The following is a 13467-nucleotide window of genomic DNA, read 5'->3' as shown; positions in this document are numbered from 1 at the left end:
TGTATCAATATCGAGCAAACTAAACCAACACTAATCCTGAGACCCGTGTTGAGACTATCTGCGCATGCGCGCTGTTTGCCGTAAGTCCTCCGAGCAAACTCCGGAGAACTGCTTCTTTTCATGTCAGTTTTAACGTTTTTTAGTGCCAATGCGCTCTATGTTTAGCAGAATTACGTCAAAACCATGAAAATAGATAAGTTGTATTGCGACTCGAGTATGAGTTCTTACTAGATCGGCTATCACTGCGGTGTTTTATTTTTAACAGTATTTCACTTTTTTTTTGATCGCTTTATTTATCAAATTAGTCTAAGTAAATCTATTAGAGGTTCTGGAAGAAAGTTAACATAATGATATTCACTCTAGAGTTTAGCCAAAGAATTTCCAGAAATGAATACCGACCGCCAGTGTCCCATCTCTTAATTGATACTTTTGCAGGGTTTGTTAACATAATGCACCAGTCAATTGTAACCACGCCCCCCCGGTCCGGGGGTATACCGGGGATAGCCGGGGATATGGGCGGTGTTTTTACCTTTCAGGTGGCCCCGCAGTGCCGGGTGAATGCGGTGGATTTGTCTTCGCTTTAAATATAGCGGGGAATGGGCCTTACCTAGGGTCCCCTGGGGTGCCGTGGTTACAGTTGACTGGTGCATGACCTAGGCTAACTCTGAAGCACCCTTATTTTTTATGGTGTATTTTTATATTTCTTTTATGAGATCGAAAACAATAGCGATTATCTGAATGTCAAACCAGTTGTATCTGGGACCAATAACTCAGGTTGTTTATATCGCTTTATTTATGCTTCAAATTCTATGATTTGGCTGCTAGACAACAACACATTTATAATTACCTACTTAGTATTCATTTTATGTCTTTAACGTGTACTGCCTTTCGGTCGTATCTTTTTGAAATGTTTTCATGTTTTTGCATAAAAAGCTTCGATCTGGTGAAATATCGACATTCGGCTTCCATCGTTGCCCCGAGGTACGGCAGTGAGTTATGCATACATTTGGCCAAACAAAGTAGTTCGAATAAAACCTGTTAAACATGCAAAGAGTACGAATCAATTAAAACTGTTCTATTCATAACAAGATACTTACATGAAAAATAACTAACACTTATTTATCAATAAAAATGAGAACTGTTTAAACTTGTTTCTATGAAATCATCTCATGCATATTATATGCCAAAGATGTAAATAAAACTTGAAACTTGTTTCAGAACAGACGATTTCCGATCATTTAAATAATGGTCCATAAAAATGGAAACGACCACCTGATAAGCTCTGCATTTTGAAATGAATTATTGCTGTTTAAATAGTAAATAATAATAATAATAATAATAATAAATAAATAATAATCGATGGCCCCACAACCAAATGTCGAAGCTACAAAATCTCATGTTTTCAGTTGCAACGTTTTCAGTATTTAATCTTGGTAAATTGACCAATTTTTTTACAAAATTCCGAAATTACAATTTTTGTAGTTACAATTTCTGGTGGTTCGACATGTTTGCTTCTCTGTAAGATGCCCAATCATTGCTCAACATTGTTTTAAGGGCCTTACACAATGCAAAAGTCGCCTTAAGTGTTTTTTTTAAATAATATATTTTTAATAAGTTTTAAAGATGCACTCTTACTTCCAAATAAGATTTACCAAAATGAATACAATTGTTTTAATATACCAAAAAGGATGAATAAATGTCGAAAACAATGGTTCTTATGAAGGATACCATGTTTAATTTGAAAGAAAGGTGCAGAAAACACGATATTTAGACCTTATGAGGCGATAGTAGATCACAGTAAAACTTTTACAATCTTGTTACCAGTACTTAATATTGCGCAAGTTACCGCAGAATTTAAATGTCATTCAGGGTGAAAAGTAGCCACAGTATGGCCCGGTTAGGGGTATATTCCTTTGTGTAATTATTAATTATACAAAGCAATATACCCCTACCCTGGCCGTACTATCAATTATAATGATAGTTGTTATCGAATGTAGTTGCGCATGCGCTAATAACAAAAACTTAAGCCGTTCAAAGAATTTATTTATATACATACGTGTATAGGAGTTCTATGCATGGTGTAAGCTTTAAGTAACCTAGTTAACAAACAGGTCCTCCACTTTTTCTCCTACAGATATACGGTACCCTGACTCTGGGCCTGTCGATGGTCGGCTATATGATGATGTGTTACGGCACGTGCCAGCTCGTGGTTCTGCTCCTCGTGGAAAAGGTCCACAACCAGCTCAAGACCAGCGTCGCCATCTTTAATGGTTAGTTAGCTCATTTTTTCGCCTACTGGGCTTTCAAGGGATCATGAAGACAGCATTGATATATATCTTCGAGTCGTCAACGCGTATTAAGTGTAGCTCTTTACATTAGTATCATGCTTCCTAGTATTAGTCACAAAGCAAACAGCAGAAATAATAATAGATTCATGTTTAAGCGAACGCACCAGAATAGCGTGCTAATGGTATTTTTTCATGTTTAAGCGAACGCACCAGAATAGCGTGCTAATGGTATTTGTTCATGTTTAAGCGAACGCACCCGAATAGCGTGCTAATGGTATTTGTTCATGTTTAAGCGAACGCACCAGAATAGCGTGCTAATGGTATTTGTTCATGTTAAAGCGAACGCACCAGAATAGCGTGCTAATGGTATTTGTTCATGTTTAAGCGAACGCACCAGAATAGCGTGCTAATGGTATTTGTTCATGTTTAAGCGAACGCACCAGAATAGCGTGCTAATGGTATTTGTTCATGTTTAAGCGAACGCACCAGAATAGCGTGCTAATGGTATTTTTTCATGTTTAAGCGAACGCACCAGAATAGCGTGCTAATGGTATTTTTTCATGTTTAAGCGAACGCACCCGAATAGCGTGCTAATGGTATGTTTTCATGTTTAAGCGAACGCACCAGAATAGCGTGCTAATGGTATTTTTTCATGTTTAAGCGAACGCACCAGAATAGCGTGCTAATGGTATTTTTCATGTGTTACGTAACTCATAGGTGTTAATAATGATAAATTTTGTAAGTTTTTTTTAAATAGTTGACGGTATTCCATATACGTCGTGGGTTGACTTAGTAGTTTCATGTTATGCGTCATCGAGTGTTTATGTCTCTTGAAAGAGGATTCAACACTATGTCTATAGATCCCTGATAACACCCTGATTAAAAATGGGCCATAAAAATCACGTTCTGTTTGTCATTGGTGGCGAGCAAAACATCTTGAAAAAAAATAAAGAAGGAACTTCGTACAAATATATTTGTTAGACCGTTCAAGCATGATACACCAAACTCACATGCGCCCAGGCCGGGAATCGAGCCCGGTCGCCTTGGTGATAAGCGAGTGCGCTAACAACTGCGCTAACTGGCCTGGGCGCATGTGAGTTTGGTTAGTGGTCACCAAACCCAACAAGTGGGTTTTCTTCGGGTACTCCGGTTTCTCCCACAACACACGACCACACTCTCGCGCAACATCGTGCCAACGAGAGTGACTTAATATAAGCTATTATAGCTTTCTTCACAGTCGTTGTTAAATATATAACATTTAAACTAAGCATGATGTATTTTAAAACCTGGTTCACTACAGAATAGAGAGTGTGCTGCAAATGAACGAAAGAAATATTTCCAAAATTTAAATCAATTGTGCTATTTTTATCCCTAGATAACCAGAGGACGGTTTCTTATTGAAAGTCCGATTTTGAAGAAAATCGAATAATGGTGTTATTTCTGGTGGTCTTCATTACAAATCCCTTTAAGTATTTCCTGAAGTCTTTCACACGTAATTGGTCCAGCCGGGAATAATATGTGGTTTCATTAATTCTATCTAAACTGTTTCCTAGACACGATAGTGAAGGTTATAGCAATATATTCTAGTATACGCCACAAAAAAATAAGTGTGCGAAAACCCGTTTTATTTTTATATTTTGTTCGCCATGTTTTCGTCGCAATGATACGTAGAATGTATCCTTTCATATAAACATTTTTGAAAAAAATATCTTAATAATTTCATTATTCCGATTTATTCGGGTGAATTTCGAGGGAATACACTTTATATTTTTTGCATGATACATTCAAAGATTTCTCGCAACTATGATCAGAGAGCCCGTATTCATAAGGCAACTATGATCAGGGCCCGTATTCATAAGGGAAATATGACCAGGGCCCGTATTCATAAGTCAACTATGACCAGGGCCCGTATTCATAAGGCAACTATGATCAGGACCCGTATTCATAAGGCAACTATGATTAGGGCCCGTATTCATAAGGGAACTATGATCAGGGCCCGTATTCATAAGGCAACTATGATCAGGGCCCGTATTCATAAGGCAACTATGATCAGGGCCCGTATTCATAAGGGAACTATGACCAGTGCCCGTATTCATAAGTCAACTATGATTAGGGCCCGTATTCATAAGGCAGCTATGATCAGGGCCGTATTCATAAGGGAACTATGACCAGGGCCCGTATTCATAAGGCAACTATGATTAGGGCCCGTATTCATAAGGCAACTATGATCAGGGCCCATATTCATAAAGCAACTATGACCAGGGCCCGTATTCAAAAAAAATCTTGGATCAGGGCCCGTATTTATAAAGCATCTATGATCAGGACCCGTATTTAAAAAGTAACTATGATCAGAGCCCGTATTCAAAAAGTGTCTTTGATCAGGGCCCATATTCATAAAGCATCTATGACCAGGGCTCGTATTCATAAAACATCTATGATCAGTGCCCGTATTCATGAAGCAACTATGATGGGGCCCGTATGCATAAAGAAACTATGATCAGGGTCCGTATTCATAAAGCAACAATTATCAGGGCCCGTATTCATAAAGAAACTATGATCAGAGCCCGTATTCATAAAGCAGCTATGACCAGGGCCCTTATTCATAAAGAAACTATGATCAGAGTCCGTATTCAAAAAGCACCTATGATGTGGACCCGTATTCATAAAGCAGCTATGATCAGGGCCCGTTTTCATAAAGCACCTATGATGTGGACCCGTATTCATAAAGCAGCTATGACCAGGACCCGTATTCATAAAGAAACTATGATCAGAGCCCGTATTCAAAAAGCGCCTATGATATGGACCCGTATTCATAAAGCAGCTATGATCAGGGCCCGTATTCATAAAGTACCTATGATGTGGACCCGTATTCATAAAGCAGCTATGATCAGGGCCCGTATTCATAAAGCACCTATGATGTGGACCCGTATTCATCAAGCAGCTATGATCAGGGCCCGTATTCTTAAGGCAGCTATGATCAGGGCCCGTATTCATAAATCAACTATGATCAGGGCCCGTATTCATAAAGCAACTATGACCAGGATCCGTATTCATAAAGCAACTATGATCAGAGCCCGTATTAATAAAGCGCCTATGATCAGAGCCCGTTTTCATAAAGATTATGATCAGAGCCGGTATTCATAAAGCACCTATGATGTGGACTCGTATTCATAAAGCATCTATGATCTGGGCCCGTATTCATAAAGAAACTATGATCAGAGCCCGTATTCATAAAGCGCCTATGATATGGACTCGTATTCATAAAGCAACTATGACAAGGACCCGTATTCATAAAGCAACTGTGATCAGGGTCCGAATTCATAAAGCAACTATGATCAGGACCCGTATTCATAAAGCTACTATGATCAGAGCCCGTATTCATAAAGAAACTATGATCAGGACCCGTATTCATAAAACAACTATGACCAGGACCCGTATTCATTAAGCAACTGTGATCAGGGTCCGAATTCATAAAGCAACTATGATCAGGACCGGTATTCATAAAGCTACTATGATCAGAGCCCGTATTCATAAAGAAACTATGATCAGAGCCCGTATTCATAAAGCAACTATGATCAGGACCCGTATTCATTAAGCAACTGTGATAAGGGTCCGTATTCATAAAGCAACTATGATCAGAGCCCGTATGCATAAAGAAACTATGACAAGGACCCGTATTCATAAAGAAACTATGATCAGAGCCCGTATCCATAAAGCAACAATGATCAGGACCCGTATTCATAAAGAAACTATGATCAGGGTTCGTATTCATAAAGCAGCTGTGATCAGGGTCCGTATTCATAAAGCAACTGTGATCAGGGTCCGTATTCATAAAGCAACTGTGATCAGGGTCCGAATTCATAAGGCAGCTATGACCAGGGTCAGTATTCATAAAGCAGTTATGACCAGGGCCCGTATTCATAAAGCAACTGTGATCAGGGTCCGAATTCATAAGGCAGCTATGACCAGGGTCAGTATTTATAAAGCAGTTATGACCAGGGCCCGTATTCATAAAGAAACTATGATCAGGGTAAGTATTCATAAAGCAACTATGATCAGGACCCGTATTCATAAAGAAACTATGATCAGGACCCGTATTCATAAAACTACTATGATCAGAGCCCGTATTCATAAAGAAACTGTGATCAGGGTCCGTATTCATAAAGCAACTATGATCAGAGCCCGTATTCATAAAGAAACTATGATCAGAGCCCGTATTCATAAAGAAACTATGATCAGGGTTCGTATTCATAAAGCAACTATGATCAGGACCCGTATTCATAAAGAAACTATGATCAGGGTTCGTATTCATAAAGCAACTGTGATCAGGGTCCGTATTCATAAAGCAACTGTGATCAGGGTCCGTATTCATAAAGCAACTGTGATCAGGGTCCGATTTCATAAGGCAACTATGACCAGGGTCCGTATTCATAAAGCAGTTATGACCAGGGCCCGTATTCATAAAGAAACTATGATCAGGGTACGCATTCATAAAGCAACTATGATCAGGACCCGTATTAATAAAGCGCCTATGATCAGGACCCGTATTCATAAAGAAACTATGACCAGGACCCGTATTCATAAAGCGCCTATGATCAGAGCCCGTACTCATAAAGAAACTATGATCAGGGTCCGTATTCATATAGCAACTATGATCAGGACCCGTATTCATAAAGAAACTATGATCAGGACCCCTATTCATAAAGCAACTATGACCAGGGTCCGAATTCATAAAGCAACTATGATCAGGACCCGTATTCATAAAGAAACTATGATCAGGGTTCGTATTCATAAAGCAACTATGATCAGGACCCGTATTCATAAAGAAACTATGATCAGGACCCCTATTCATAAAGCAACTATGATCAGGACCCGTATTCATAAAGAAACTATGATCAGGGTCCGTATTCATAAAGCAACTGTGATCAGGGTCCGTATTCATAAAGCAACTGTGATCAGGGTCCGAATTCATAAAGCAACTATGACCAGGGTCCGTTTTTTTAGAGCAACTATAATCAGAGCCCGTATACATAAAGCATCTAAGTTTGTTTATTTTACACAAAAGACAAGTGCTTTTCTTCCTAGGCATAACTTAACGAAAACTTATATTTTTGTACATTTTAGTATGACATTATGCATGTCAATGGTCTTTACTATATCTTCATGCGCATACATCTGATGAAAAGATGAGGTGATTCAAGATTAAAAAGAGTATTTTCGTCAAGTTGAACTTTTGTCGGATTTGTTTTTCAAGCATCAAAAAACATTGTTGAGTTTTCATTCAAAATCTTTCCATAGTGAATATCTTTTGTTAAATAATTTAAGACTACCATGGCAACAATGTCCTGTGGTTTTGTGATGATTGCAACTATTTTAACTGAGATATGTGCATATTTGTTACCAGGAAATACATTAAATCCACTGTCCTAGATCATTTAATTATCTTACATCATCAATTATGCACAATACATCGTTGATCAGGTAGTATATGGTCATTTCGACAGAAAAACAACAACATTTAAAAAAATATATATCGACAAACTTTTCCGAAAAATTTCAAATGCTTTTCAGCCCAAATTCGATAGAATGATCTTTTCTAAATTTACACAACTCCTTTTACCCCATAACACGTTGCAAGGTATGTATGTTTTTCTCCTGAAAGAAATGTTTCTTAAACCTAAATAAAACATAACTTTGTAACTCTTTTGTCCTATCCCACCCACGCTTGCCATTGGGAATGGCCATTAACATTCACAATGACACAACAGTGATATGCCAAACAAAGACGGATTAAATACAATGTAGGAGGATACTTTTCAATAGTATTATATAATTCGTATGTAAGCCAATGCTGATTGGCTGTGCCACACTGCTTTTATACTGAGATGTATCAACTAAAAAATACGGATGATTTAAGCCGTAAAGGAAAACAGTACAAAGGTCGGCCTTGACCCTAGAATAAACACCAGATGGTTGTCGGAATACCGTGCTGTCGTCTTACTTAAGGTCTAGGCATGTCTCATAGGCTTCTTTTAAAGCTGCACTCTCAAAGATTGAACGTTTTGACAACTTTTTTATTTTTTGTCATGGAACGAGCCACTTTTTGCGAAAATGCATAGAAACTAGTTATATAAGACTGCTGAAAATAGATCGCAATTTTTTTGGATTTAAGTTAAAAAAATAATGTTTTTTGCATATTTCTTAAAAAGTTAATAACGGTTTAAGCCATAAAACAATTATTTTCGAACGAAAAATGTAAACCTGCGATCTGATCTTTCGTCAGTATTTTTCTATCATTGGTTTGCAGATAATTACGCAAAAATTTGCTCTTTCCTTGACAAAAAATAAAGATGTTGTATATCCGGAGAGTGAAGCTTTAAATTTCGTGTTATTGCAATGAGGTCTAAATAGTTCCTTGTTCCAGCGTTGCTATTTGGACAAAAAGGGCTAAAGTATTAAAGAAACACTAGTGTGAAATGAAGTAAAAATAATTCCATTGGTATCTCCAGTTGACCCAACGACATAACTTGGCGTAAAATCTTTCAACACTCGTTTAAGAAATATTTCAAAATTAAAAGTGTTAAATAATTTATCTAATGCATGACTAATTACAGCGTTCCTGGTGTCCCTTGGGCTGCTAGTGTGGCTGTATATATGGGAGCCCGGGCATGATGAACTTCTCAAGGTCATCGCCTACGTGGGCATTTGGGGAGCGGTGGACGGGCTCTGGCAGTCACAAGTCCAGAGTAAGTGTATTATATTAGCTGCTGACAGTATTTGGGGACTGTGCCGAATGAACAATTATTGTTAGGTTTGAAAATTTCTGTTAGCTACGTAAAAACATACTTTTTGGTGTTGACTGCATTTTCTTCAAATTATATTTAAATGTATCGTTCGATTCCTTACTGCGAGATTAAAGCTTTTCATCAAAATCAAGCTTCATGTATCATGTTTTTGAAGTAAAAACAACATTTATTCTAGATTTAGTTGACGACTTACCCTTTTTACGTCGGTCTGAAAATAAGCTTTATTTCTGCATGCAGACTTAAAAATTGTGAAATGCAACTTGTGCATGTGCTTTATTGCATCTAGTTGCATGCTATTTTACCGATATAACATTAAAGTTTAAATTGTAATGAATGCATCTTATAAATATCTGTAATTGAATACAGAGCAATGTTGCGTGTGATTTCTTAGAAACTTTCCAATGCGGAGAACATTTTATGTCCAACCAAATCTGTTGTTCCCAAAACTTAGATTAAAATTGATGGCTTAAGAGGAAAGAAGTCAAGATTACCCGCTGGAATCGTTAAAAGCAGAGCTTTGTTAGTTCGAATGTAAAAATGTCTAACTGATATTTCCACGTTTCTATGACATTCATATAGAATTATTGATTTTTTTACTTTCTTAAAACAGGTATGCCATGAATTAGTTCCATTACTGTCTAACAAATAACAGCTCTGTGTATATCACAGCGCATGAACTTAAACATAAAAGGTCACTAAAAGCGGTTCATGATTCGTTAACGAAATAAATCATTTTTGTTGGCCAATGTCAGTTTAAAACCGTTAATACAAATATTCGTACACCAATATTTTCAATGATGCACACCACAATTGGTTCTCCAAAATTGCATCATATTGATATCAAAGGCTCTTTACAAAAAAAATATAACTGGTCTCATGCCAAATGTTACTGGAAGGCTGATATTTCACTCATCTGTTCCGCATTAAGACAGTCTTCATCCGCTTTATACCGTTATTTAATCCCATCGTCTCGTAACCATGTTCTCTGCGGACAGGTTAAGCTAATGAATATTGTCTGATTTCCACCACAAGCAACTGTTAGAAATTCTCATGTCGACCATTGTCTGATCCGTGTCTTGAAAATGCATTTCTGCGATAGTATTCTAAAAGTGTTACAAAGTAAGCGGGGTATTCAATGTATCGGTCTTATACTCATATGCGGAATTAAAAATATCGAGTTCTCCTTTTGAAAGTCTGTAGTTATAGCAACAAAAAGTTAACTGCAGTTTTGGAATGTCTTAAAAGACAATACGGTGTTGCGATTTTAATCGTATGTACTCAGTGTTCCAATACGACAAACATTTCGTGATACACCGGGTGATCTTCCCCGAATAAGTGTTAAGCCGAGTGATCTTCCTCGACATCGTGTTATGCCGAGTGGTCTTCCTCGAAATCGCGTTAAACCGAGTGATCTTCCCCGAAATCCTGTTATACCGAGTGGTCTTCCTCGAAATCGTGTTAAACCGAGTGGTCTCCCTCGAATTCGTGCTAAACCGAGTGGTCTCCTTCGAATTCGTGCCTAATCGAGTGGTCTCCCTCGAATTAGTGTTTAACCGAATGGTCTTCGCGAATTCGTGCTAAACCGAGTGGTCTCCCTCGAATTTGAGCTTAACCGAGTGGTCTCCCGCCAATTCGTGATAAACCGTGTGGTCTTCCTCGAATTAGTGTTTAACCGAATGGTCTTAACGAATTCGTGCTAAACCAAGTAGTCTCCCTCGAATTCGTGCTAAACCGAGTCGTATTCCCGAATTGACAAACATTCCGTGCTAAACCGAGTGTTCTTCCCTGAATTAACAATACAAATGTTACCAATAAAATTGTCAAGGAAAGAGACGAAATAAAAGCAATAAAAATAAAGCGTCTGATTGTTGCGCGACTTCAAGCTTGTATTCAAGTTTAAGTAACGGCACAATTTCTTTTGGAGATGCCAAATATGGCTTCCTTCTAGACAAATTGATGTTAACTTACACGCATTTCCAGTGAGAAAGTTCGTATGATCAATATTTAACGAAGATGATTTTAGATGATTATGCCTCAAATATACTGCACTGTTACTGAATATCAGACATAACGTCCATTCCCTTGTCAGTAATAAGCTTTGCTATATGCAGTCAGGAAAATATGATAATACATTACTTCTAATTTCTCGATTTAAAAGAGATTGCATAATATTTCGATATTACCTCAGAATATCATTCTTTTCACGTTTTGAAATGCTATTTTTGCTTGAAACTTGTTGAGATTTTGAAAACCTGTTCTGTTCTGTGATTTTGTTGATAGCAAAGGCAATTGCAGAATAGTGTATTACACGAAACTAATTTAGAAATCAAATGTTTTCCCAATACGTTTACAAAATAAATAACATTGACGTCTGCAATTGGCAGACGAAGATTTGTTTGAAGTTTTCCTTTCAATTGCTTTATTTTCTGAAGGTTGGTTTAGTTCTATTTTCGGTAAAGCGCCAAAAATGAACAGAAACGTATACTAATTGTTTTTATCAGATGTACCAATTTTTCTTTCAGACGTGCTGTTGTCGTGGTCGGTAGGACGGCGGGACGCGGCGGTGACGGTGTTCCGGACGGTGCAGAGTCTAGGCCTAGCGCTCGTGTTTCTTCTTGACGTCTACGTGACTCTTCTCAATATGATCTGCGTCTGCTGCGGCGTCCTCGTCGTCGGCGTCATCTTGTACCTTCTCCTAGAGGTGGTGCGCTCACCACAGATCTCGGCGGAGCCTCTGCCATTCGCGCTCTAGTATGTACAAGGTGTATGAAGAATCAAAATAAGACTTGAGCGGCTCTAGATGCGACAGTAATTGCTTGGTAGCTTATCTCGTAAACGCGGCCAGGAGACAGTGCGATTATGAACCTTCTTCTTGCCTTGAAACCCGCCACCGAAAGTCACAGCCACTTGTACTTACGTGCGTGATCAAATATATAGTGGAGTTGATTCTTAGGACAAACTTGATCATTTGGCCTGTGGTACGCAATATTCTATACCTGCTTCTTGCTTCCGTGCAGTTTAATACCACAGATCGCTGTGTAACCGTAGAATGTTTCCCTCGTGCACACCATTACAACACTCCCCGATATATGATATTGAAGATCCCTGCATATGCGATTGTTTAAGGAGGAGGATCGGGCTTTAAATTAAAAACGTTGAGATATTTAGCTCGTCTGTTTTAGAAAGAAAAAAATGTTTGGGTATTGTTGTAGTTTTGGTCTTTACAAAAACTTGACCTAAACTAAACACCATTCAAGAAATTCAAATGATAGACATGTTTCCTGAGACAATATTAGAATGTATAGCAAGGCCAATATTAATGCCTTAAATATATTACGAGTTATGTCCCTTTTCCCACTGAACTATGAACACATACGTCGCGTTCGCTCCGCGGTGCTCTTGTTACGACAAGGTAGCGTTGGAATAGCAGCTCTGCTCCAACCGGTGGTGTTGTCATTAAATATGACAGCACCCACTGGCACAATTTAGTGTGGTAAAGGCGTGGGTATCGAAAATTTAGGGAACAATGCAAAAATGTTGTAGCTCTTTAAGCATGCTATATGATAGGACAGTCTTCGCCTGCTTATTTCTTTGAACAAGATATGATGGGACAGTCATTGCCTGCTTATTTCCTGGAACATGATATATGATGAGACAGTCTTCGTCTGCTTATTTTGATCGCTCGCTTTGTGAATGTGGCCCGTGAACTTGCCTTGGAAAGGCTGAAGTGTGTTCAGTGTTTGACTGCTAGAGTGTGTTGCTGCCATTACTATACTGTGTGAAGGCAATGATTATTGTTCGTTTGAAAGTGCTTTAAATATTACAAAGTTATCGTTTGAGAAGTTGTCCCAAGTTTGGGGACTGTGCAACACCTGTCTATTTTAAAAGTTTGTTTTAAACATTTATCCACCTTGTGATACGTAACGATTTTTTACAAAAATATTGTAAAATCATAAAACACTGAATTGTGCAAACATTGTTATTTTAGATGTGTAATATTTGCCAACTTTAAATATTTTTTCATGTTGGTAATGTTTAGGCATTGAAGCATTACATTCTGTTTGGAACTTTGTCGACCATTTAAGTGACAATTTCACTTAATGACAAATTGTGGCTGATAACAGTGTGTATATACGAGTATAAACGATATTGTTCAAAAGGAAAAAGTGCTGTTGTGTAGATCTAAGTTGAAGGAGTTTACTCTGTTACCGGTTATTTAATAAGGTTTTATTAATTCTAATTTCATTTAATGTCGTGAACTTGTTTCAAAAGTTAGCGCTTAATACCCAAAACCTTTAATGTTTACTTTCATAAATGTATCCCATTCCGTATTCCGTGTGCTTTATTTCAATGTGAATAAAGTATGTACCATA

At 37.9% G+C, this 13467-nt stretch overlaps 1 protein-coding gene across 3 annotated transcripts in view; it reads left to right on the top strand.

Annotated features, from left to right (window-relative positions):
• Positions 1-13467, top strand: part of LOC128243877 (protein unc-93 homolog A-like) — a 25053-nt gene extending 11586 nt beyond the window's left edge. For all 3 annotated transcript variants that reach the window (XM_052961861.1, XM_052961859.1, XM_052961860.1), the window contains exons 3-5: positions 2135-2270; positions 8903-9034; positions 11617-13467. In XM_052961861.1, coding sequence (XP_052817821.1) covers positions 2135-2270; positions 8903-9034; positions 11617-11846 — 498 coding nt within the window. In that variant the 3' untranslated portion in view covers positions 11847-13467. The remainder of the gene's footprint in view (positions 1-2134; positions 2271-8902; positions 9035-11616) is intronic.

The sequence above is a fragment of the Mya arenaria genome, chromosome 8 (assembly GCF_026914265.1).
Source record: "Mya arenaria isolate MELC-2E11 chromosome 8, ASM2691426v1".
In the NCBI taxonomy this organism is placed as follows: Eukaryota; Metazoa; Mollusca; class Bivalvia; order Myida; family Myidae; genus Mya; species Mya arenaria.
Note: the sequence above shows the minus strand (reverse complement) of the source record. Positions and strands in the feature narration are given on the sequence as shown.